The sequence below is a fragment of the Miscanthus floridulus genome, chromosome 5 (assembly GCF_019320115.1).
Source record: "Miscanthus floridulus cultivar M001 chromosome 5, ASM1932011v1, whole genome shotgun sequence".
Lineage (NCBI taxonomy): Eukaryota > Viridiplantae > Streptophyta > Magnoliopsida > Poales > Poaceae > Miscanthus > Miscanthus floridulus.
In genome coordinates this window covers 21,699,555-21,726,442 of record NC_089584.1, presented here as the reverse complement: position 1 = coordinate 21,726,442, position 26,888 = coordinate 21,699,555, and the positions used below count along the sequence as shown (strand labels likewise).

Here is a 26,888-nt window from a genome sequence, read left to right as displayed (position 1 = left end):
GGAGACACGTGCGGGCTCGCCACCAATTTCAAGCACGACGAGGGGGTAGGGCAGGATGACACAGCGTGGCCGGCAGAGGCGCGCCTGTGCCGCACAGGAAAGGGAGTGGACATGGCGTGGGCAGGAGCAGAGCCATGTGCTCCCTTTCTGACACCCCTGCGCAGTGGACCTATTCAAGATGTGGGCTCCGCTGCTTAACAAAAGCTCTTCTCCACTAAATGACCAAGACCATTAAGGCCGCAGACGCAAGGACAGAGCAGGGCAGGTGCCAACCAGGCTAGGGCGAGGCACGCGCCTGTTGCAGCGACAGACAAACAACATGGCAAGGACGCAGACAGCAACAGCTCGATGAGTAGGTGAGATGGACGGCTAAAGAAATGCCACATCGACTAGGCGGTGGCTACGAACGCAAGCCGAAAGATGGAAAACGGTGTCATGCATGCTATTTAAAGCATACCAAAAACCGCTTAAAACTCGACTAAGGCTCAACCAACTACATGAACCTAAAGTCCACACCACCGGCTACCCAGTGAAGCAATCGTCTAGGCTAAAGAGTGACTAAATAGGGAGAGAGGAGGATGCCAAGATGAGTTCGTCACTGAAATGTCGGTTCACGCATAGAGTCAAAGACATGACCTCCACGCGTTCTAGCGAAGTTCAGTCAACTTTTGCGTGAGCATCGTAACTCTAACACAACCATGACCTGCACCACGTCCTAGTATACACCTAAATGCAACCGATCGTGCGAAAACATGGATGAAGTGCTTAACCATTTTTGTTGGAAATCAAATGCCAAATTGACATTGTCGTTAGGTTTCCAGACTTAAATCGTTTAGCTCTAGAAACAGAAATTATATTCCACTTCCAATTCTTGAGCTATCAAAAATACCATGGAACAACATCTATTCACCAAATCAATGGTTGCATTTTCATCTACTAAACTTGCGCTCCAAATTTTATTTAAGTACTAAATACACGTTATATTTTATTTTTATAAAATTGTTTTTCATGCTTAATCAAATAAACAAGCCATTCGCTATTTATTTGCCATCAGTCATTTTTAAGCACTTTCTTCATACTTTTCCAAAACAAGCCCTAAACAACTTTTGTCCACAAGATTATTTAAAAGTTGTTAAGCACCGAGACAAGTTGACTAGCAACACTTATTTGTTTGTTTTATTCACGAAAGCGAGTTAGACAAGATTCGTTTATAATTCCATGTGTGCTTTAAACTTTTAAACCCAAAAACTTGTTTTGCTAATTTCTATTAGGCATTAACCTGGGTGCTAAGCAAGCTCGTAACACCAGAGGTGTTACACACGTGGCGCAGCGTGCTACGCCAAGAGCACCGGCACAGGTGGAGGCTGGCTCTGTCCGCCTTTGTCGTAACTCCTCGTCGTGCTCCTACGCACGAGCGAGGGCCTCCGCACGAGGGTTCAGAGGGGTGTGAGTCTATAGAGACTCTGCTACCACCGGTGGCTGTCCCAAAGCGTCCACCATAGCGCACTCCCAGGGACAGAGGGTGGCTAGGTGCCATGACGTCGCCGATGCTGGAGCTGTCGCTTTCAACCTCATCATCCACGAGGTCGTGGAAAGAGGCGGAGCATAGCCCGCTATCTCTACGAATTCGGATGTGATAGGGGACGGCGTCAGCATCTTTCGAACCCCCCGAGCGTACGTGTCCACGGGGGACGCGATGCCGTAGGGGAACCGGTCGCATGGTGGTTGCAGCGGGGACAACAGGGTCCCTCTAGAGAGTCAGCGGAAGATATTAAATAGCGAGTAAAGAACAATATGTATGTTACTCACAGTGGGGTTTGAGCCCAGCGTGGGCTCAGAGCAAAGCGTAGGTGTCTTGTCATTGAGGTCATCCAGTGGCCTGGAGCCGACAGAGGGCGCTCCTCCTCCGACGGGCGCCGAGACAAGTGCCTCCTCGTGGAGGCGAAGCACGCTGAGCTAGTCGGCGACAAAGTCCAAGCTTCCGAAGAGGAAGGTCTAGAACGGCTTGAAGACGGGAGGAACCCACATCCCAACAGGCGAGAACGTGGAAAACTCTAGCGAGCCGAAGCGAATCGTATCGTTTGATCCCATCATGCAGAAGATGGCGGGAAGGTGGGCCATCCGATGACCAAAAGCATGAACGTACGGCGTCTTCCCCACGGACGGCGCCAACTGTCGGTGCAAAAAGTGACCAACAAGTAAATATTTATAGTTTTGCCGTGCGTTGCGATCGGATGTGGCCTAGGACTCAATGGCATAGGGTTTATACTGGTTCAGGCAATATGCCCTACGTCTAGTTCCAGTCGGTCGGTGACTTTATTCCTGAGCCCAGGTGCTCAAAGTTTGCTGTGGGGTTACAAACGAGTGGGAATAGAAAGGGGAGTGTTAAAGGTCCGGTCGGGCTCTGAACCGAAGGGTCAAGAGTGATGGGAGCTCCAATATTTGCTAAGTATTAGAACGTATGCTCTGTGTAGCTTTAGAGTTCTAGAGCTGTGGAGTTGTTCGAGTGCTCAGAATGTCTAAGCTAAGCAGAGAAAGAGAGTCGGAATGACCGTCCCCTGTTGGAAGAAAGCGCATCCCCTTTTATAGATGAAAGGGGATGGCCTTACAAGAGAGAGAGAGTGTGTGTGCGTATGCTATTAAGTCTTGTTGCCCACGCTGTTGGGTACAAGACGGTCGTTGGGGCCCACAATACTGTTTATGTCAGACGCCTGTGGTAGGATTTACCGTGTTCGCCTGGTATGGCAAATGACGACGCCCACAACACTGTAAGGCAAAATATCGACGCCTACAACACTGCTTGGGCTCTGATATGCCTGGAAGGTTGTAAAGCACTCTTCTAGTATGTCCTAGCGGTACTGTCCTGCAGGTGTGCAGTGTATGGTCTTCGGTATTGCGGTTGACTTGAGCGTCTTGACTTATCTGCTCCGCCTGATTCCCGGGTCCTCACCGAGCGGGCGTCCCCGGTCGGTTGTTCCCAGTCGGCTCCGACTGTGTTGTTCAGAGAAGAGCTGTAAGCAGAGGTTCGCCGCATTCCTGGTCGAAAAAGCATGTCAGAGTCGGAAGCGAGCGTCGTCCCCTCTTTGGCCAGGCCTTCCAGTCGGAGACTAGATCGCTCTTTCGGCCTGTCGTTAGGTAACTAGGTCAGGCCCAAGAGTCGCGTGTTGTTGTAATGTCAGTCCGCTGGGCCGAGCTCTTGCTGGGAAGCGAGCCCATCGAGAACCCTGGATTTATGAACCCGACAATATTAATAATATTTATATCTCTCAATAAATTTATTATAAAAATATATTTCTATTAATTATGTATCATAAATATTAATATTTTCTTATATATATTTATCATAATATTTGACTTTTTTTAGAAGAATGATATTTTTTTATAGGAAGGACTGAGTATACGGTAAGCTATCGAACGAATCCAATCATACCGAGTAACTTACCCATCGAGCTATGCGGACATGACGGTACCATATCACCATTGCTTTAATCAGCACTCCTGTTAGGCTAGTCCAGGAATTTCAATCTAATCAAATGCATTGCAAGTGAAGTAGTACTACATGGGAAAACATGGCATTAATTAGAGTTATTGAGAGATATGATGAAACTAATACACCATTTCAAGATTTCCAAACAAGTTGAGACCAACATTGGGACAAGTCTCATTAATTTCAACCGACAATGTCCAATCCCGTGTATAATCTTGGAAACAATAAAACATATCGTCCCATTAGCATCGGTTATAAGTAGAAAACAGAATTCACAATGTAAATAGCTAAACACTAACCCACACTCAAGGATGAAGGGGGTATAAACACCAACAGGTTCGTTCCACAAACTGAGATAAGTCAACCAGCGCAACAAGGAAAGAGTGACTGCATTTGCCGACGCGCGACCAAGGGTACGAGCCAATAAAAACATCACAAGATTTGAGTATTACTAACAAACAGCGACACAATATCCACGGAAGTATAGCAACTTGGAAAGTTAAAACATTGACCGGAAAGGTGCCATAGCCTAAAAGACTACCTCCAAAACTTTAGGTGCAGTCGGCAAAACAGAACAAATTCAAGTAACCATTCTATCCGAGATCAGACATTGTGCACGGATGTCTCCACAATGACATATATGGCAAAAAATCTCTGCGGCACGGCATCAGTTCCGTGGCCTGGTAGACCAGGTCGATGAGGAGGATGAAGAGTTTGAGGAAAACCTTGATCCACCACGCCAGCGGTCAGTAGCCGGAGGAGGGCCATCTTGGCGGGGTGGGGGTGCATCCTGTCGCGCAGGAGGGCCATCTTGCCTGAGTGAACACTCATCAGGGCGCGAGCGCTCTCCACGTGGACCCCAGCGGTCTTCATCGCGTGGGCGCACATCTGTTGGCCTCCGGCTGCCACCAGGTGGACCCCAGCGGTCTTCATCCCGTGGGCGCACATCTGTTGGTCTCTGGCTCCCACCAGGTGGACCCCAGCGGTCTTCATCGCGTGAACGCACATCTGTTGGTCTCTGGCTGCCACCAGAGCTGCTGCCCCTATCGCCGCTGAGTTTAAACTTAGGAACATATCTACCAGGAGCTGGAGCAGCGGCTGCTGCAGCTGCAGCAGGGGCTGCTGCTGGCTCACGAGGTGGCTGTGCAACAGGTGTAGAATCAGGAGTGTGCACAGCCTCAGATCCCTTCAAGAGCTTCTCCCTGCTCGTCTTTGCCTTCTCCTCCAACTCCATCTCTCTCAGTCGCTGCTTTTCAGCAATAGCATCAAGCTTAGCTTTCCTTTCAGCCTCCTCTCTCTTCCTCCTCTCTTCCTCTGCGGGAGAGTATAAACAATATAATCAATAATATGGATGAAACAGGATTTGAATCCTTAAGTTCCATTTGGCCAAATATGGAATGATATAGAGACTGAGCCACATTCAGTTACACAGTAGCAAATAGAGTTTATGCTATTTGTTGATTAAGTATCAAAAATCAATGCTAGGTTAGAGTTGGATCAGTTTGAACAGGGAACTCTTCATATACTGACCAAAAACTAATTTTAGTATTGCAATGGTGGAAAAACAAAACCGAACATTAGTAATTTGATTCATTATTAACGAGACATCAAAACCAATGAAATCATGTGAACAGCATTCAGACAATTATTTTTAGTATTAAAACAAAGCACGCAAAACTGAAAACATTACACATTTATACCTACGAGTAAACTTTTAACTTTAGGTGAAAGAACTACAATTTCAGTAGTTTTGCAGAAGACCAAACTGAACTAGGGCGAAATAGCCAGTGGCCAACTTTCAAGGTAAACTAGACCACATTTTGCTCATTCTTACTTAACAATGCACCACGGCCATTTTGACTACAATCACAGGATAACACAAAAAATAATTTACTGGTCAAAGTTTTGCTTTCAAAAGGTACCCAAAAAAACCAAGCAGAAGTGTGCCAACAAGTACAATCAACGAATGATGAATATAATCGGTTCAGAATTCACTTGCCTTCACGTTTTCTAGCTTCCTCTTCCTCGCGAAGCCTTTCAGTCCGCTGTTCCTCCAGGTTCAGATAATACATCAATTTCCTTACTGTCTCCCTTTCACGCTTTCTTGATGATATCAGCTGACTGATCCGTTCATCTCTCTCTTTTTTCAGACGACCAAACTCAGCTTCACGACGTTGGACGATTTTCTCCTGGAAAGCATTCTGCAACAGTGAAACAGAAAGTCAGTGTCATGAACAAAGATATCGGAATATATAGTCAGCTTGACAGCTCGTTAGTTAAGAGGCACAAAAGAATCTCAAATTCGAGCATCATGTTCTATAAATTTCAATGAAAAATTACAGTGGCCAGCATTAGATCCTGAGCAATCTTATCTTGATTATAGGATAAGGCATTCTATGTATAACAAATACCCCCTCTGTTCCAAATTATAAGTCGTTTTGGTTTTTCAAGATACATTGTTTTTGCTATGTATCTAGACAGTGTATATCTAAGCGCATAGCAAAACTAACGTATCTAGAAAAGCTAAAAAAATGTCTTATAATTTGGAACGGAGGAAGTAGCAAGCAACCATAAATTCATTGCTATATGGTAACAGATTAGTCGAAGTGTATATCAAAATAACCATTTGTAATAAGAGGTGGTTTTGGATCAAAACAGCATCACAGGTTAAATATATACCAAACAGAAGCAACCTGCATTGTGATGTAGAGGCTTAATAACAAAGACATGAGTAGCATACTGAACCTTGTGTTCCAACATTCGAGAAAGTCTATTTTTCTCTTGCAAGTCGCCAGCATGGTGTTGCTTGCTGAGTTCAATCTCCCGCTGCAAGCAGAAATAAATGACTAAAGTGCTCACATGTATCTGAACTGCATAAACAATAAAAGAACAGTAGAAAACTGACAAGCTGCTCTTGCTCGTGAAGGATCTTCTCTTCCTCAAGACGTTTCTCGAAAGCTTGCTCGATCAGTGGTGCCTCTTCCTGCCTTTTTGCCCTTTCCAGATAATCCATTGTTTTTGCAAGCCTCTGCAGTTTTTTCTCCATTTCCTGGCGCTCCTTCAACTGTTCATTCAATGCCAATTCCATGATGGCCTCCTTGGTAAGCTCCTGCACCCAAATATTCAGATCTATAAGAATATTGAAGAGGTTTACAATTCAAAGATAGAATGGTAATTCAAGTTCTAGCCAACACTAGAATAGAGAATTTTAGGCTTTTAGCAGTGTGACTGTGATCAACATTACTTCAGTACAACGGCACAATGTGATCGATAGTACATGTAGCAAGATAATACAAAACTGAAAATCAATAAATACAATCATCCGCCTTAGCATGTAGCATATTTAGGATTAAAAATGAAATTTAGTTCTATCGTACTCTTGTACCATCAGATTTTAGTCCGCAACAAAAATAATATTCAATTATCCCATGCACCATATCAGACATCTAAGTTGCCCACACTAACAAAACCAAAGGAGCACACAGGTGCCAACACGTTTGTACAATACTGAAATGAAGCACGAAATATAAGATCTGAGCCCGGCATGGAGTTCGCCTCCTTGTTTGAGCCAGAAATTCCCAATTGAAACCTTGATCATGTCTACATGTACATCACCTTTCACCTACTGGTTATCTGATCCTCCACTAAAATCCTTATAGAAACTTAAAGCAAATAAAGGACCATTGTTTTGACAAATATAGATAGCAAGCAATGCTAGTTGTTGTAAAGCAATAACTGTTTCTTACCCCTTCAACAACGACATGTTTTTTCCCTGCTTTCTTCAAGTCTTCTAGCAACTTTTTTGCTTCTGCTTTATTTTTTTCCTCTATCTCTCTACGAATCCGCTCGTGCTCCCTCTGCTTCTGTTCATTGAGAAGCCTCACCCTTTCCTCGTCCGCAGTTTTCCTTTGACTGTTCATTCTCTTTGTTTCTTCTTCTTTTTCCTGGAAAAAGAGAGCAACCATAAACAAAAACGTAATATAAAAGGTAAAAACTAGAAAGCATTGAAGAGTAATCAAATAACATATACCTTCTCCAATATTTTGCGCTCAAGCTCTTCTTTGCGCTTTTCAATGATGGACTTTCTTGCAAGAAGCCTCTTATGTTCATTCTCCACTATTCCAGCCAAACTAATGAGACTTTCACCGAGTTTAGTCAGCTTTTTCACTGGTGGACGAATATGATTCCTCGCTTTATTTAATGAATCAGCCAGAACACTAAGGTGATCACTTAATCCATCAGATTCTATGTCCTATAAAGAGAAATTGGTCATAATAATGTCAGTGTTCAATCTCATCATGAAGTAATGCATTCAGCATCACACAAAAATATGACAGATAGCTGGCAATCCAAGTAAATTCAAGCACATAAGAACACCAGCAAGATCTTCCAGATTTCACAAATATGTTCAAACACAATTTGAGGAGCTAAAGGGTTATTGCATGTATTCTGAAAGAAAAGGGTACCACAGTGGAGCACATGCTCATAAAGTCATAAAATACATACAGTGGTACTGCATACATGTGACAATGCGAACCCACTGTGCAAAACCTTGACCCATGTGGTACTGCATACATGTGTTTCTAGAAGATAAAACATCAAGGAACATGAAATAATGGAGGGCCAATATAGACCTTGCACATCTTAAATACTTAAATCATGAAAAGAAAACGATATAACAGACATCTACACGAAGCTTACAACCAAGAGGCAACTGTGAACAGATAATGAACAGAGTCAGGACCACATACCACAGTACCAAAATGAACAGCTCCTGATAAATGGTTAACTTTTATAGCAACAAAATTGTGTTTCACAGCATCAACAGAAATCTTCTCCACAACAGAGAAGTCAAAGAAAGGGATCATTCTTGAGAGCATATCAATCTTCATTGACTGGAAAATAAAAGAGGCCTGAAAAGTGGAAGAGACATTAAAATCATTGTTGCAACATATAGCAATTATATAAGATATGTACAAACATATATAGCAGAATGTGAATTAGGACCTGTTGCAGCACTCTCAATGTTGTCAGCTTCTCCAATGCTGATATGTACTGAGATAACTTAACCTCTGGAACAGAAGAAGCTGATGAAAGCTTCCCTCCAATCTTTGAAATCTTTGAAAGAAGTGGCTGAACTTTTGATGCAAGGTCCAGAGGGAGAAACTCATGTTCCAAAAGGTTGTATAAATCTCGCACTTCTTGGGAAGCACATGAAAGGACTCCTTTGGACACCTACAAGCCATCAAAGATATTGATAGCTATTTATGACAGCAGAGAGAGAGCATTGATTTTATATTGATGGACCAGAGTAAAGAGATGACAATGCTTTCATATTTCAGCTATCCAACTCACATAGTAAAAAGGAGAATCATGTTAAGTGCTGCAAATAAGCAGTTAATTATAACATAAAAATAACTTAGCAGCACAATTGCCACAGAAGAAAGCTCTTTGAAAGTGTCATGGCCATGCTGAACCGTCTGATGTAATTATAATATCACATGCATTAAAATGTCCCTTCCTGAGCAAGACATCTTTCTAGAGTGATAAAACAAAATAATAATAAAATGCTTATAAAGGAATGCATGTGGTAAGACCAAATACAAAAATTAGAAAACACAGTCGCAGGAATAACAGTATGATTTTCAGAACGTACCAATTCGGATAGAAGAGATGCTCTTGAAGGCTGCAAAAAGGATAGCAGACTGGTCAGGGTGGAAAAAGCGCTACTGAACAAACTCTTTAATTTACAAACAGTTTGGAGAATAAACCATTTCCCTATTTTCACGCTTGGAATCAAGCGAGAAGTTAACAAGGTTGGCCATCCGCATGTTACGCTCCTTCTCATTCTCTGCCTCAAAATGAGATGCACCATATTTTTGGTCATAAGGTGCCACAGATAGTGCAGCGAGCAAGACAGAAGATGCTATTAATTGTAGATCCTTCTGTGACAAGTTCTTATTGTAGCTCTTTTGCAAGTTGAAAAGCTTGAGCCATGCATACGCATGATAAAGGTGGCTATCAGATATCCAGAAAATTTCAGTTAATTTTGCATAATACACCACCAAGACAGAAGGTTTGGGCATTTTCTTCACCATGCTCATCAAACCATGGATATCTTCCACAGATCGGAAGGCTTCCTGCAAGATGGTATATTCAGTGACAATTAGAGGAATGTAACATTTACATGGATAAAGAATTAATTAAAATACGTAGGTTCTGGAACAAACCTGCCATAGGGAAACCTCTGTAGCAACTTTAAGCTGTTCAACACGTGTATCAAGATACAGTTGTAAACTTTCAGGTGCAGTCAGATCAGGCCGATCTCTTTGATCGCGATATTTGTTGAGATTGGCAAGATGATTTCTGATGATCTCACACAACCTACGGAATTCAGTTGTTCTCTTATACTGCTTACAGAAATGAAAAGCCCTATGAGCAGTCATCTGCATATTAGGAAGTTAATCAGTCACAAAAGCTACTCATAAGTATTTACCGGAGCACAAATTGTACAAGGAATAGAATTAATACAGGCAAATGTAGGTATCCAATAGGAAAGTCAGTAATGCCAAACCATTTAACCAGAATATTAGATGTTACATTAAGCTATTGACTTCAGAAGATATGTTTTGAATTTAATAGCAAAAGTGCGTGAATTTCAGATAGAAACTGGTTGTATGATCACATACATCTGAATAGGGTGATTGTTGAATAGATATAGGGGAGGCAAAAAAGGTATAAATAATTCAACAGAAAATAAAAAACTATATAAATGGTAAATGTGCTGTACTGATATCATGGACAAATTACGTATCACATACGAAGTAAATTCAACAAATACAAACAATAGTACAATACAATGTTCATAAGAGAATAGCTTACAGCATATAACGCTTCAAGCTTTGAATTGTTCCTTAGTATCTCAAGAACCGTCCTGTATGTCTCCCAGAGGAACTTAAACCAAGGAGTGACAACCTCTTTATCTGATCGGTCCTTTCCTTTCTCCCCACTAACAAAACTGAGCATCAGGTCCTCGGGACGGTTGTCTGCTTCCAGATCTTCAACATCCAAAGCATCTTCCAGGGCTTCTGCCTGGCTCTTAGCTTGTTCAGCTTTCTCATTGGAAAGCTGCATGAAGTGCTTTATGACATCCTCCAAGGATGACACGTTTACTTGCTGGCAGACAATCCTATACTGAATAAGACCATCTTTTGCATATCTTCCTTTCCTCAGGTCAACACAGAGTTCTACATACTTCATCATGATCTTTTCAAGAGGCTTTTGCCATGATCTGTACCTTCTCGAGGTAATGAGATCATGTAAAGCCTGGAGAGCAGCCTGCTTTTGCCCAACATGAATCAATTCTGAAATAAAAGCAGAGGAAGCGATCAGTATACACATCTTTTACGCCAATATGAGTAGATGTATAAGAATTTGCGATCATCTTCAGAACAATATCAGTACAAAGTCATGAGTCATGCAATAATTAAACAAATTTAGTTAAAATAAAAGTGAGGTCAAAACTCTAGGGGGTTTCTTTTTTTTTTTGGTAAACTTATTGGTACTCGTGGAGTTGGCAATAGCAAGTAAAAACATGGATATAAGAAAAAAAAGTACTCCACTGTTCACTTCAGCTTCCACTGGAAGCCTTAAAACTAAAATGGCATGGCTTAGCATTGTTACATGGCATAATCCATCAAAAAAATCTCAATGGGTCAAGTTACCCTACATAATGAGGCAGACCAGATAATTTGCTAATATTTGTTTGTATATGCAGTAACCGAGGCTTCACCTATCTAATGGAACAACATCAATTTAGCCAATGTTCCAACTTCCAAACCAACCTAACATGTAGAACCTAACCTACCACTCAATAGCTTCATCAGCAGTAAACATTTCCTATTGAATTAGAGCAACAAACACATCAAACACTTCATCTTCACGCTATCCTAATCATAAGTACCTAGCGAGTTCTGCATGCAGCAGGTATAGCTGCAACACTACCGCGACAACAACCACCTGCATAGCTGCAGATAAAAACCGAGCCAAGTCCTAGCGACTCACTCACCTTCAGCTCTCTTGAGTGCGTTCTCAGGTTTCGCAAAAGTCGCCATGGTCGCAGTGAGGGTTCTGTGGTGGCGATCTACTCCTGCACCACACCAACAAACCAAACAGCAAAAACTGGGTTATTATGTCAGATATTCAGGAAAGCAGTAACGTGAAATCCATCGGGCAAAGGATTCCCCCGCAACAGATCGATTCAAACTAGTATCAGGCCCAGGATTTAGAGGTTGGTTATTCAAAATATGAAGGGTCATAAAAAAAAACCCTAAGACCTAATATTTGGCATGTATATAATATACCATATCGTAAGTGTATAAACATAGCAATATAACACATATTTGAGTACGATTTCATAGAATTAAACATAACTTGAGATTGTTTAACATAGAAGTGACAATTGTTCAACATACCAAAGTGACAACTTGCTCTAATTAATTCTCACTGGTTGTAGCGCTGCTCTTACGAAGTCATTCACAAATTGCATCCAACGATGCATTGAAATGCGAAGCAACTTACAAATTCAATTCACTGCTGCTGGTGGACAGGAGTGATGGCTCTGCTCCAATTGGCTACCGCCCGGCGCCCTGCTGACCGTAGAGCCTCCAATCGGCAGTGGCTCAGGGGCTCTGCTCCGATCGGCGGAGTGGCAGACCTCCGGACACCCAGCGCTCGGCGCTCAACTGCCCGCCCTGCACGTCAGGCCACGTCGCCCGCCCGCCCCAGCGGCCAGCACCCAACCGCCCAGGTCACCGCCGTCCGCCGCCGCCGCTAGGGGTTTTGGGAAAGGAGGAGGAACGAGTCGGTGACGCGATCACTCGCGTGTGCGGTGTGCGGTGTGCCTCCACCAGGGTCCAGGGCTCCTGGCGGCGGGGGACTCTGGGAGAAGCTGGACCTTGTTGGGCCAGCAGGTAGAGAGGCCGAGAGGGAGAGGTGTAGGAGAAGATAGTGGGTTGAATTCAGGAATTCGCCGACATGTTGACTCTAATTTTTCATTTTTTTTATTATATTAAAACGGGTCTGCCCCTGGTTTGAACGGTAAATCCATAGAAAAACACCGGAGATACCACTAATCGAGACGAGACTGAACGATGGGCAGCGAAGTTACCTGTAGATCGCCGGCGACGAGCACGGGGAGGCAACGTGGGGCCGTCTGGTTTGGAGGTGGGGATCTGTCACAGGTGACACAGCGGAACACTGAGCAGGAGAACATTGGTAGAGGCGTTTTCCTAATAGCTCGTGTATTTTCATTATTTACTTTGTTACTGGGTGTCTGTAACGTGGGTTTAGGGTCAGAGTCTTTCCGGCATACATATGCCTGAATATTGTAAGCGAATATCTTATCGAACAAGTAAAGTAAAACACGAACACGCTAAGGCTGGGGCTTTCCTCGCCGACGTCTTCTCCCCCGATCTGTGCCTCTCGTAGTGCTCACGTCGACAGCTTGATGTTGGTGGCCATGGGTGTTACAGTGGTATCAGAGATGGTCTATCATCGGCCACATTTCTCGATTCCGCTCAGCTTTGATCGTCGATTCGTAATTCCGGTCGGTGGGTTGATCTCAATCCTACATCCTTGTGGTGTGGGCGAGAAGTCCCGTAAATCCTTTCTTTGGTTGAATTGGGTCAGCTAGCGGCGGTGGATTCGTCTATTCCGAGATCCACCAACTTACCATCCACCCACCCCACCTCCTCCATAGCTACCTGGATCCGGCGCAGTTCCTGCACTACATCAGTGTGGCGGCACTGCAATGGGTTCTCTTCGTCAACAATCGACTTCGAGCGGGCGCAGTCACCAGCAGCTCGTCGGCAATTCCATCCTCAACGGCACGATTCTCGACTAGGGGACTACATCAACAAATTTGGTTCGGTGGCGTGAATCGTTTGTGAGAATTTCTCAAACCTCTCACTCGATTTCATTCTAGCACGCTTGAATCAGTGGCAAGGGTTGCGAGGCGATTGTTCTCGTGTAAAATTCCGTAGCAAATTGGTTCAATTGCGGTGCGGCGGCGTTCAGAGGGGAAGTGTCCATCGACTTGGGTTACGGGGCACCTGTTCCCTTGTAAAATTCCTCGATCGAGCCTCACTTCTAGGCGACAGTGATTAGTTGTTGTGTGGAGCAGACAATAGGGGAGGTGTGATCTAAACCTGATGATTCACCAGTTTTAGTCATGGCTCCGTCTAAGGTTTTCAATCCTAAACCATCGAAGCAGACACAAATTCTATTGGATCAGATGACTAAGAGCGCTGATGATGACCAGTCCAAATGGGACCAGGTGATGGACCATTTTGATCTCTTGTTCAATCATATGACTGATATGGGTATTGTCCAGCAGGAGATGAAAACTCAAATTGAGTTGAACAACGCTAAAGTTGACAAATGCTCTGCAGATCAACAGTTCATTGCTCAGCAAGTCAGAGCTAATGGGCAAGCAGTGGCTCAACTGACACTGCGGCAATTCAAAGAGGAGAACAGATCTATCAGTCATAGTTCATCTTCCCTAGTGTACGAAGATGAAGAAGAACATTTCCAGAACATGTTTGCCAAGGACAAGGGGATTAAGAAACCTGAGCAGTCCAAGTCTCACAGGTCCAAAATTAAGCCTAACAAGGGAGAAGGGGTACCTCATCATGCTCTGCCTAAAATGCTCTTTCCCAAGTTTGATGGCAGTCATACAAAGATATGGATTGACAATTACTGCAATTATTTCTCTATCTATAATATGCTTGAGAGACTTTAGGTGTCTTCTGCCACAATGCATCTAGAGGGCAATGTTGCCAAGTGGTACCAAGCCTATAAACAGACACATACTAAGATCTCTTGGCTAACCTTTTGCTTGGCTGTGGAACAGCAATTTGGAGCTGATGATTATAGAAATGCTCTCACTGAATTGATAGATCTCAGGCAGTCAGGCACTGTGGAGGATTATACTACCAAGTTTGAGCAATTGCAGTTTGATATCACTATGAATAGTTGTCACTATGATGACCTTTTCTTCACCTCCCATTATGTTAGTGGACTGAAAGATGAAATCAGGGCGGTGGTTGAGCCCCAGGTACCAACAACTGTACACAGAGCTGCTATTATAGCAAGAATTCAGCAAAAGGTGCTTGATAGAGGGAAATACAAGTACCAGAAGGCTCATATACTTAACAAGCAAAACACACAACACAGAACTGAGACCAAGCCAAACCCAACTTCTGATACTCTATGGAGGGATAGGCAACTGAGGGATTATAGGAAGACCAATGGGTTGTGCTACACCTGTGGGGAGAAATTTGAACCATGACATAATGAGGTCTGCTCCAAGAGAACCAAACCACACAGCAATGCTCTTGTGGTCAATGACTTGGATAGAGAACTCAGTGATGATGTTCGCAATCAATTAGCTATCGAGGATGCTTTACCAGACCAATTTTGTCAATTGGCCCTCAGTGCATTGACGAGTAGTGATACAAGCAACAATATTAAACTAAAAACCAGGGTCAAGAATAAGATTATGCTTACTTTATTAGACAGTGGCAGCTCTCATAGCTTTGTAAGTGCCCAGTTCACCCAACTAGCTAGCCTGCCAACTGTGCCTATGTCACCTCGCAGAGTGAAACTTGCAAATGGTGAGTGGATAGTGGCTGATAAAATGGTTAAGCAATTAGAATGGTATTGTCAGGGTCACACACTAGTTGTTGATATGATAGTACTGGATATGCACCCCTATGACACTATCCTGGGTTTTGATTGGTTGCAGCGCCACAGTCCAATGCAGTGTGATTGACAATTTAAAACTCTTTAATTCAAGGTGAATGGACGGCCAGCGAAATTGCAAGGCATCAATCCACCACCTCTGCAGCTAACATCCATATCTGCAACTAAAGTCTACAATTCCACAAAAGGCAATGATGTTTGGGCCTTTGTCTTAGTGGACCAGATCCCACAGCACCAGAACCACTCTACCACTTCCACTATCATTCCATCACCTATACAACATGTGTTGACACAGTATGCTGATGTCTTTTTTGACCCATGGACATTACCACCACAAAGGACTTATGATCACTCCATTCCTTTGCTCTCTGGTTCCATTCCTGTGAATTCAAAACCCTACCATTACTCTCCCCATCATAAATTAGAGATAGAGCGGCAGGTTCAATAGTTACTATAAGCTGGATTAATTTGCCACATCCACAACCCATTTGCTTCTCTAGTCCTACTAGTCAAGAAGAAAGATGGAACATGAAGGTTTTGTGTGGATTATAGGAAACTCAATGCACTAACTATAAAGAATAGATTCCCAATGCCTATAATTGAGGAGATATTGGATGAATTGGCTGGTTCCAAATTCTTCACAAAATTGGATATGAGGTCTGGTTACCATCAGGTCAGAATGCTCCCAGAGGATGAGCACAACACAACATTTAAGACACATCACGACCACTACCAGTTTAAAGTGACGCCTTTTGGACTCACTAATGCACCAACCACTTTCCAGTGTATCATGAATCAGATACTTTAGCCTTTTCTCAGGAAGTTTGTGTTAGTCTTTCTAGATGATATATTGGTATATAGCAACACTTTAGAAGATCATGCTAGTCATCTTGAGGAAGTGTTGGCCACCCTTAGACAGCATTAGTTGTACTTCAAATCTTCTAAGCAAAGAAAAAAATCGCGGGCTATAGAATTTAGCGGGAGCCTGTCCCGGACGCTATCGGCGCTATAGCGCACGCTATAGCGGCGCTATAGCCCCGCTATAGCGGCAGCCAAACACAGTAGCGTCAGATGGCTGAGCACACTATAGCGGCGCTATAGCGACGCTATAGCGCGCTATTTATATACAGCCAGGCAACATATGATAAACTCATAAGCATCTTCTAAACTGATAATCATATGACAATCATAACTTTATAAGAGCAAACAGGCAACATATTCATAGTTTCATACAGTCCAAAAAGGCATATAAAGCCATAAACAGCAAAACCACATCCATAAGGTTCAAACAGCCATAACGGCTTAAGCATAAGTGCTTAAACCACATCAAACATCCATAAGGTTCAAACAGGCATAACTATTAAGTCCTGATAAATAGTCAAACAGGCAAATAGCCATAAAGGCTAAAGCATAAGACCATAAGTGCATAAGCATAACCACATCACATCGCCACATCGGCACATCCACATCATTCAGCCTCAGAAGCAAAACTAGAATCAGATGCCATATCAATGTCATTTTCTCCATCAGAAGATGAACCAGATAACTCATCATCCTCATCAGTAGTAGGGATGAACCTCTTCCTCTTCCTGGTCTGGTTACCTCCCTTTCTTTTTTCTTATCCTTGAGGTGCAGCTGCAACTCCCTGTGATGATGCTCCAATTTCTCCTTCCTGCTCTAGATCTACTTCTGTTGGCTCAATGCCAGTGATCCACTCATTGTCTTCATCTTCTAAAGCATCACGAACAGGTTTCTCAAGGGGATCTCTGTCCTTGTTGTCCTTCTTTTGCCTCAGTTTTGAGTTGAACTTGACAAACACAAGATCCCTCATTCTGTCATGAAGCAGCCTGTTGCGTCTCTTTGTGTGGACCTGCATAGGTTTGATGCCATTATTTGAAAATTCAATAACAAAACAGGATTGAATAATTGCACAAATGAACATAGGAATCAGTAAGTCAGAATGTCAGATTCATACTTGTTCAAATGAACTCCAGCATCTCTCACAAGCTGATGAACTGCATGTCAAACTTAGAATTCTAGCAGCTAACTTTCTGAGGTTTGGTGCACTACTTCCATGATTCAGCCACCACTTAGCTAAATTACAAAAAAGTGGAAAACAGAGGACAATGTAAATTATTTGCCAAGAGAAAACAGTATATAAGAAATTTATTTGCCAGAGGATAATTTTTCATACCTGGATCAAAATGAATATTTTTGCACTGCCTTTTAGCAATGTCTTTGCCAAAGGATCCTTCAGCATCCTGAAACTTTTGAAGCTCTTCTATAATCTTGTCCTGAGTGTCTTCATTTGGAACAAGCTTTGTAATGCAAGTTATTACACCATCTCTAAATGATTCATTCTCCTCTATATCCTTCTTGTTTTGATAATAATAGAAAGGGTTCAAGTAGTAACCAGCCCAATGTAAAGGTGTCTTCAGCTTACTGTCCCACCTTTTGTCAATGAAGTGAAAAACTTCCTCAAACTTTTTACTGTCATTGTTAAACCTCTTAGAGATCTCATTCTTAGGCTCTAGTAGATACCCATACAAGAACCCCATTGCTGGCACATCACTGTCCATTCTCCTCAACACAGTAGCTAATGGCTCAAAGTAATTAACAGCAGTCTCAACTCCTTTCCAGAAAGTTTCAGACCTCACAATCTTGTTTGCTTTCTTCCCTTTGACACTCTTTAGGTAGCCTAGTTCACTGAGGTCATCTTCCCTAAAAAGCCTCTGCAATTGCTTCTTGTTTTCTAGCAAGCTCTTCAAGTTCAGATAAGCTGTAGCAAACCTTGTGACACCACACCTCACCAAATCTCTAGAAAGATACTTCCTCATCAGGTTCAAAACTCTAGTATGGCCATACAGAAAAACAGTCAAGCACTTTGCTTTGCTAATTGTTGTTGCCACTCTTGGCATCTTTCCTATGTCTTCCAGCATTAGATCAATGGTATGGGCAGCACAACCATTCCAGAAAATAGAGGGGTGCTTTGCTTTCAACAAACTTGCTGCTGTCTCATTTGGTCTTGCATTGTCAGTCACAACTTGAACTACATTTTGCACCCCTATTTCCTCAATACATTTAGCAACCAGTTCAAAAATGTATCTGCCATCTTTCTTCACAGCTGAGCAATCCACTGAATCAAGAAAACAAACTCCATATGCACTATGAACTACCAAATTCATCACACCTCTACCTCTCTTGTCTGTCCAAGCATCTGTCATAACTGAGCATCCATTTAGCTCCCAAGACTCTTGGTGAGACTTCAATAAATCCTGCACTTTCCTCTTCCTTTTTTGTAAGAATTTCCCACTCATCTCATATGGAGTTGGCCCTCTCAAGTTTCTGCCAAAGTCTCCAATAGCCTCAAGCATAAGATCAAAGCTAGGTAGTGTAACAGCGTTGTGTGGGATACTAGCTTCATAAAAAAACTGACAGATGTACTCACATGCTCTGTCCCTCTTCTCTTCCCTTTTTTCAGTTGACAGCTTGGATTGAACCTTATCAGCAACAACAGATTTGCCCTTCCTTGCAGCCACTATTTCTTCTGGTGTCAGTTTACAGAACTTATCAATAGGACCTGAAGAAGCACCTTTGCCACTCACCTTCTTCAACACAATAACTGAATTGAGTTCTTCATCACTCTGTTCCTCTCCTTTAGAATGGCTCAAATCAACTTCAGCTCTATCATCTTCTTTCTCCTTACTCTTCCTTTGCTTGTTATCCATCTTCTTTGATAGCAACTTAACCATTTCTTTTTGCACATCAGATGGAACTTTAGTACACTTTGCAACACCACATTTAGGAACTTTACCAAGGTGGTACTTGATTCTAGTTATTCCACCATGATAAGTGTTGTCACAGTAGTTGCACTTGAGAGAACCTTTCTTGTTCACATCTGGCATTGTGCAGTGCTTCCAAGCTGGGTCAGATGCTTCATTTGATTGGTTGCCTGTGGATGCAGTGCTAGATAAGCCTACAAAGTGGATAAAACAGAATTAATAAGTGCTTGCTCATTGTCTCATTGTGATGATAACTGATAATTAATAAGTGGACACCACATTTCAATCAGTAAATAAAGTAATAAACTGATAGCCATACTTTTCCAAAGTTCAGTTACTCTGTGGGAATGACAAACATACAGTAGCAAAATGTATGGTAGAAAAATTCAAATCTTAGAAGTAGAATCATGCATTCCAGAAGTACTCAGTAATCATCTGCCAGTAAGTACAGTAACAAATTTCATTTTAGTTTTCATTTTTCAACATCATATTCATATATAAAAAACCTGAGCTCTCCTAATTAGACTATTCAGAGAGATACAATCATGGAGGGCAATAGAACATGCCATGTTCCTAAATGAACTAATCAAGTAGTAAATCAAAGTATCAAACACATCTCCATAACACAGTGATGACTGATGACACAACCAAAGGTAAGCATCTAGCATATGCATCTCCATCACCAAAGAACAGGGGAGAAGAACAGGGGAGAAGAAATTACCTATTGTTGGCGCACTACCATCAAGACTTCGATTGATTTCGCTTGGCTCAGTCATTGTTGACACTTGAAGGAGTGCGCCCAGCCTGCCGCCGTCGCCCAGCCTGCCGCCGTGGCCCTGGCTCCCGCCGTCGCCCAGGCTGTGGCCGTCTCCCAGCGTGGGAGGGCGGCCGGAGTGGGAGGGCGGACGCCGGACGCAGAGGGTGGAGGTCGAGAGTTCGGGTGGAGGGCGCGGTCGCCCAGCGGCCGCCGTCGCCCAGGAGGTCGGGTCGAGTGGCCAGGGTGAGGAACTGACGATGGACTAGGGTTCCAGCACTTTTGGCTCGTGTATGTTTCCCTGAATCGGGCCCTTAGTGGGCTATATCTGACTGGGCCGCGTTTTTTTTGGGTCAGCCAGAGAAACAGCAATAGCGGCCATTTAGCGGCGCTATGGCGCTAAAGCAGTTTAGCGGCGCTATAGCGCGATATAGCGGCAATAGCGCGCATAGCGCGAATATGAGTAATATCGTCGCGCCAAGTCCTCTGGCCCGCTATAGCGGCGCTATAGCGCCGAAATAGCGCGCTATTTTTTTCGTGGCTTCTAAGTGTACTTTTGCTCAAGATAGTTTGGAATATTTGGGCCACATAATTTCTTCTAAAGGTGTGGCCACAGACCAAAACAAGATCATTGTTATGCTACATTGGCCAGTACCTACTATAGTCACTGAGCTGAGAGCTTTTCTAGGACTCACTGGATATTATAGGAGGTTTGTTAAACATTATGGTCTGCTTACTAAACCTCTTACTCAGCTGCTCAAATATAAGCAGTTTTCCTGGTCAGAAACAGCTCATAAGGCCTTTGATGAGGTGAAAATAGCCATGACCAGAACACCTGTATTGGGTCTTCCAAATTTCACTTAGCCATTTACTATAGAAACTGATGCTTGTGATGATGGTATTGGAGCTATTTTGATGCAGCAGGGACAACCCATTGCTTATCTTAGTAAGGCTCTTGGGGAGAAGCACAAATCACTATCCATTTATGAGAAGGAGTTCTTGGCCTTGATTATGGCAGTTGAGAAATGGAGACCATACTTACAAAGGCAAGAATTCATAATTCTCACAGACCACAATTCTTTAGTCTTTCTCAATGAACAGAACCTACATTCTGAAATGCAAAGAAAAGCTATGACTAGGCTCATAGGTCTCCAATTTAAGATTGTATCTAAGAAAGGAAAAGAAAATGTGGTTGTAGATGCTTTATCCAGGGTAGCTCACCTCATGGTTGTTCAAGCGGTTTCTACTGTTCAGCCAGTTTGGATCCAAGAGGTCTTGAATTCCTACACCACAGATCCCAAAGCTCAACTGCTATTGAAGCAATTAGATGTATCAAGCCCTGATGCTAATGGGTTCAGTCTCGAGCAGGGTCTCATTAGACACAATGGCAACATTTGGATTGGCCAAAATTTAGCTTTACAAACGAAGCTCATTGTTGCTTTTCATTCAAGTGCTTTGGGAGGTCATTTAGGTATGACACCTACCTACTACAAACTAAGGAAGCATTTTGCTTGAAAGGGTATGAAGCAAGATGTAGAGAGTTATATCAAGCAATGTTCAGTCTGTCAACATGCTAAACATCCATTACAGCATCCAACATGCCTGTTGCAACCCTTGTCGTGCCAGAAGGAGTTTGGAGAGATGTTTCTATAGATTTCATAGAGGGTTTGCCCAAATCTAATGGGTACAATGTCATTTTAGTAGTTGTGGACAGGCTGACTAAGTATGCCTATTTTATTCCTATGAAGCATCCTTACACTACCAACACTATTGCTTAGGCATTCCTAGATAATGTGGTGAAGTTGCATGGCTTATCAAATTCTATTATCAGTGACAGAGACACAGTGTTTGTCAATCACTTCTGGACACAACTGTTTAAGCTGTACAAAGTCAATTTAAGTCTGAGCACAGCATATCATCCTCAAACGGATGGACAAACTGAAAGGGTAAATTAGTGTTTAGAAATGTTTCTCAGATGTTCAGTGCAAGACTCTCTCAAGGCCTGAAAATCTTGGCTTTCACTAGCAGAATTGTGGTATAATTCCTCCTATCACAGTTCACTAGGTTGCTCACCTTTCAAGGCTCTTTATGGGTATGAACCAAATCTGGGTGTAGTACCTCAAATACCAGAAACTACTTGTCCATCAGTAGCTGAGGTCATTAAGAACAGAGGACTTCATCTGCAATCCCTCAAGCAAAATCTAGCACGAGCTCAGAATAGGATGAAGTTGATGGCTGACAGAAAACGCACTGACTGTCATTTCAGTGTGGGTGATCAGGTGTTATTAAAATTACAGCCCTACACTCAATCTACAGTGCCAACCGCCTCTTTCCCAAGCTAGCATACAAGTATTTTGGTCCTTATACAGTACTAGAACGAGTTGGATCAGTTGCCTATAATTTGGAATTACCAGAGGACACTATGATTCATCCTGTCTTCCACATATCACAGCTAAAGCCATTTGTGGCAGACTATACTCATGTGTTTGATAAGCTACCAGTAACTACAGACTTGGAAGCTGTAGTAGCTGTCCCGGATAGGATCATTGATAGGCATAAGGCATCTGGTCAAGAAAGAAAATACAACAATTCCTCATGTTAAGGTTCTCTGGACCGGTCTACCACCACCCGCCGCAATGTGGGAGGATTATAATGTTCTGCGGCAACGTTTTTCTGATGCTCAAGCTTAGGGACAAGCTTCATCTTCAGCGGGGGGAAGTGTCACAGGTGACACAACGGAACACTGAGCAGGAGAACATCGGTGGAGGCGTCTTCCAAATAGCTTGGCGTATTTTCATTATTTACTTGGGGGAATTCCCCGTGTGCCATTAAAAAAGATCGCAATGCCCTCTGTGCTCCTAAAAAAGTTCAGCGGTCTTCAGCGCTACTGCTCCAACTTTTTTGCGCCCTCCATGCCACTGCCGCCAGTTTGGGCTCTAACGCCGTCAAACTGCAGGTGTGAAAAGTCGAAAATACCCTTAAGTCTAAATATATCATTAATTTTTTGAGCATCTTACGACTTCAAATGAAAAAACTCAAAACTAGAAAGTTGTAGATCTCGTCGAGATCTATAATTTTCATATAAAAATTATTTTTATTTAATTCCGCAAAAAAATATATGATTTTTCTAAGATATATTAATCATATCAAATCATATTTTTTGCAGAATTAAATGAAGATAATTTTTATATGAAAATTATAGATCTCGACGAGATCTACAACTTTCTAGTTTTGAGTTTTTTCGTTTGAAGTCGTTAAGATGCTCAAAAAAATTAATGACAATTTAGATTTAAGGGTATTTTCGATTTTTCACACCTGCAGTTGACGACGTTAGAGCCTAAACTGACAGCAGTGGCATGGAGGACACAAAAAAGTTGGAGCAGTGGCGCTAAAGACCGCTGAACTTTTTCAGAGACATAAAGGACACTGCGATCTTTTTTAATGGCACATAGGGAATTCCCCCTATTTACTTTGTTACTCGGTGTCTGTAACGTGGGCCTGGGGCCAGAGTTTTTCCGACATACATATGCCTAGACGTTGTAAGCGAACATCTTATCGAACAAGTAAAGTAAAACACGAACACGCTAAGGCAAGGCTTTCCTAGCCGGCGCCTTCTCCTTCGATCTGTGCCTCTCGTAGTGCTCACGTCGACGGCTTGACACCGGTGGCCACGGTTGTTGCAGGATCTGGGAGTGCGGGTGGAGACGGCTGTGACGCAAGGGAAAGATGATGCGATGCCAGGGCATTCGGTGGCCGGTGGGGTGAGCGTTTCTGGCGTTCTGCACGACGTGGATGGATCTATAGGCATTGGTTTTCACTTTTCATTTCAGGTGATGGGACTCTGCAGGGTGTCTGATCTTCGGACGGGCAGCTGGGATCAAAGCCCCGTAGGGGCCACGTTTTGGAGGCAAGGCGAAACAGAGGATTGGGTTGAAATCTCTGGCCCAATTTTATGTGGGCCTTGTAGAGAGGCCCAGAAAAGATGGCCATCCTTTTCAACAGAGTTTTGGTTTTTTTTTCGTCCATAAAAAAACAGAATTTTGGTTTTCCAATCCAATAATGGTGATTCGATATTTCAAGGTAAATTACTATCCTCTCCCTACATTTCTCCGCAACTCCAAAAAAATATTATCGTACCCTGTTCACGTCATTGTCTCTGTCCGTGGCTATGTAGTTTGAGGAAATTTGGACACTGTTAAATCTATACACTACTAATAAGTACAAAAGTTTGTTTCAATGTTTCTTTTATTTGACTATATCGTTTGTGAATTCCTGCGTTCCAACCACTTCTTCCTATTTCTTTTCTATATTTTATAACCCTCCCGTCTTGCCACTATGTCCAGTGGCAGAGCCAGGACCTGCAACACCGGTCTAAAAACAACATAATCTTGCTTAACTCCATGTAACATAAGCTTAAGGCAAGTCTAATCTAATTTCTATTAGTCAGGTACTTGTTTAGCATTTTCAACTATAAATAGCACCAGGCGCAAGACCTGTCTAGCTCCGCCCACTATGTCCATTGTCTGTCCCGTAATTTTTTTTTCTATTTCTCCGTTTTTCTTTCCTTCGTTCTAGTCAAGTCCTGGATGTACAATGTGCGGCGTTGTGCATTTTCAATATTATCTTTGTGTTGTGCCGTCAAAAAGTCCTCGACTTGGTGCAGGTACTTACATTTTGCTTGATTTATTCCAGAATTTAACGGCGCCATGCTTTCAGTTGTAGACGACGCTCCGTCGTCAGCGAGGCGCCAATGATAACTTCGTGAATCTCGAGATCTGTCGGCTCTGTCTTTTGAATGTACTTATACGTATGTGTTGTGGGCGTCTGTGTTGTACCGTGTAATTCTAAAAAAAAAAAAACCCACTGTAGTACGCATTTCCATCGTGTCGCACACGCATACGCGGTGCGGTTGCTTGCCCTTAGTGTGGGGTATATCTCTCGGGGGTTGGCATTTGTAAAATTTTCACGTGGGAAACTACTACTCTCTTGGCTCAATGTGGAGCACAAATGGTACCGCCTTTCATGCAAAGATGCCCATCTTTCGTAGCGAACACGTGCAGCACTTGAGCAGGACATACTACACGAGTAGAGTGTGTGTGTGTGTGTATATATATATATATATATATATATATATATATATATATATATATATATATATATATATATATATATATATATATATATATATATATATATATATATATATATATCAATCAGCGCCGAAGCTGATTAAAAGTACCATAATTCCTCTCTCAACGTTGAGGCTGAGGAGTTTGACAGGCTCTTCGACGGCAACTTAACCGCGTCGAAGGCCGAGGCGATGGACGCAAGGCTACCTCCTAAGTCGCACTGCTACGTCGGTTTTGGTTGTTTCCTTTTATGTAATATCGCAACAAAAGATATTTTGTTAGGATGGTCCAGCTACGGCTGTGTTAGGTCAACCTTCTTTAGCGCTCGATGAAGCGCGTTGTATGTCTGTTCAGACTCTTCTATGATACATGAACCTTTTGCGTATTTAAGAAAAAAAAAAGATTCCAACGCCTTGATTGGCGTCGCCAACACTAGACTGGTCACAGGCGGGCAAAGATTGGGGGAATATATGGGGCGAGACGCCGGAATCCTCTGATTTTCCAGTAGGTCCATCTCGCAATCATCGCGAGCTGGATCTGTCGCCTTCGCCCTCCTAAAAATCGCCACGCCGCTCCATCCGGCCCTCACCCACAGCGCAACCACACCCCTTTGTTTAATGATCGAGCTAACCACAACGAGATAGCAATTAGCAATAAAGAAAATAAAAAGGAAACAATGTGCCGCACTGGAAGGAATTAGTTTTCTCGAACAACCGCTATGGTGTTCTGTTGGTTATTATACTAGCATTATAGTATATATGCAGAAATTCCGAGGTCCACCGCGAAAGTCAGAGCTAGTAGTGTGGAATACAAAGTCTTTGTAATAGTAATGCCGATTAATTGCTGAATTGCTCGTCACGACCAAAAATAAAAATAAACTTCTTGAACTGCGCCAGCGCTAATACATCGAGCTGCGACGATGCGCAAGTTCGCGCGTGCAGCCCTACTTTGCATAATTTGCTGCGGTCTACGATGATGATGCATTGGTCTCTGCTTATCCTCTTTCCTTTTTATTATCTGAACAAAAGACGACCTCCAGCTTACGATCAACTTAATCAGCTTTGTTAACTTGTCATCAGTTTGTGGCCTCCAACTCAACACTGGCTAGCTAGCACTGCACCGCCAAAGCGGCCGTTGGTGCCGGTCTGCCGGACTTTTGTCAAGCTCTGCAGCCACCTAGCAGGCGCCTGCAGGCAGAAGCAGGCAGAAGCAAGCTATGTTAGGTCTGAAAAAGGTAAGCCGGAAAAGCGGTGTGTTTGATTACGGGGCTTCAGTTTTATCTATTTTTACGTAAATCGAGGCACTGTAGCGTGAGGTCGTTTTATAAGCCGGGGTTAAAATGAACTAGAAGTCGAAAAAAGTTAGTTTTTCTGACTTCACTGGTGAAGCCATTTTGGATAAGCCGTGCCAAAAGGGCTTTAGAATTAGCAAGCTGGCTAGCTAGCCAGTAGCCAGCACTAAGAAGCTTAGCTAACTTGTGCCTGTGATCCTGTGACAGAGACCCCGGCCGCCGAATTAACAAGTGATTAACAGATGCCATGCTAGAGGGGCTGATACAGTGACATCCCTCCCACCGAGACGACGGAGGGTCCAAATGCATGCATGCCCTGCGTCGTCGCTTGACGCTCTCTGGCGCTCTGCCGAATCGAGAGCTGTTTTGTCCATGGGGATAGCTGTCTCGCGTCCTCTCGCTGCCACGTACAAAGTGCATGCGGGCGGGCGTTGGTTAATCCTGGAGACTAAAATAACCTAGCGAGAGCCTTGAGGGATTTCTGGAGTTGATTAAGCGAGCGAGCTGCTCCTAACCAGTCTGCATCATCAGAGTAATCAAAATCATCTGCTTGTCCTCTTCCATGCATGCACCGCACCAACTCGGCCCTTCCACCCTGGCCTGCGCCTGCCGCGGCGGCGTCGAGCGTCGTATACATACACCCACTCCACCATCTCCCACCTCACTGCCCCCCAAGGCATCG

General features: G+C 43.2%; 2 protein-coding genes across 3 annotated transcripts; both read right to left on the bottom strand.

The window, feature by feature from the left end:
• Positions 1-3,859: 3,859 nt before the first annotated feature.
• On the bottom strand, positions 3,860-12,741 carry LOC136449660 (eukaryotic translation initiation factor 3 subunit A-like). 2 transcript variants are annotated; one of them, XM_066449792.1, is made up of 14 exons: positions 12,657-12,741; positions 11,556-11,636; positions 10,370-10,851; positions 9,718-9,933; positions 9,259-9,627; positions 9,144-9,173; positions 8,495-8,722; positions 8,239-8,400; positions 7,518-7,739; positions 7,234-7,431; positions 6,393-6,596; positions 6,233-6,313; positions 5,487-5,688; positions 3,860-4,801 (listed from the first exon to the last, which is right to left on the bottom strand). In XM_066449792.1, exons 2-14 carry the CDS (start codon positions 11,599-11,601, stop codon positions 4,155-4,157), a joined length of 3,087 nt encoding a protein of 1,028 aa, XP_066305889.1. In that variant the 5' UTR covers positions 11,602-11,636; positions 12,657-12,741; the 3' UTR covers positions 3,860-4,154. The 2 variants fall into 2 exon arrangements, with proteins under 2 accessions (XP_066305889.1, XP_066305887.1); XM_066449790.1 differs by lacking the exon at positions 12,657-12,741 and adding an exon at positions 12,068-12,454.
• A 4,127-nt stretch (positions 12,742-16,868) lies between these two features.
• On the bottom strand, positions 16,869-19,155 carry LOC136454392 (uncharacterized). Its single transcript, XM_066454835.1, has 3 exons — positions 17,445-19,155; positions 17,226-17,344; positions 16,869-17,120 (listed from the first exon to the last, which is right to left on the bottom strand). The coding sequence occupies exons 1-3, from the start codon at positions 19,153-19,155 to the stop codon at positions 16,869-16,871; spliced, it is 2,082 nt and encodes a 693-aa protein (XP_066310932.1).
• Positions 19,156-26,888: the final 7,733 nt, after the last annotated feature.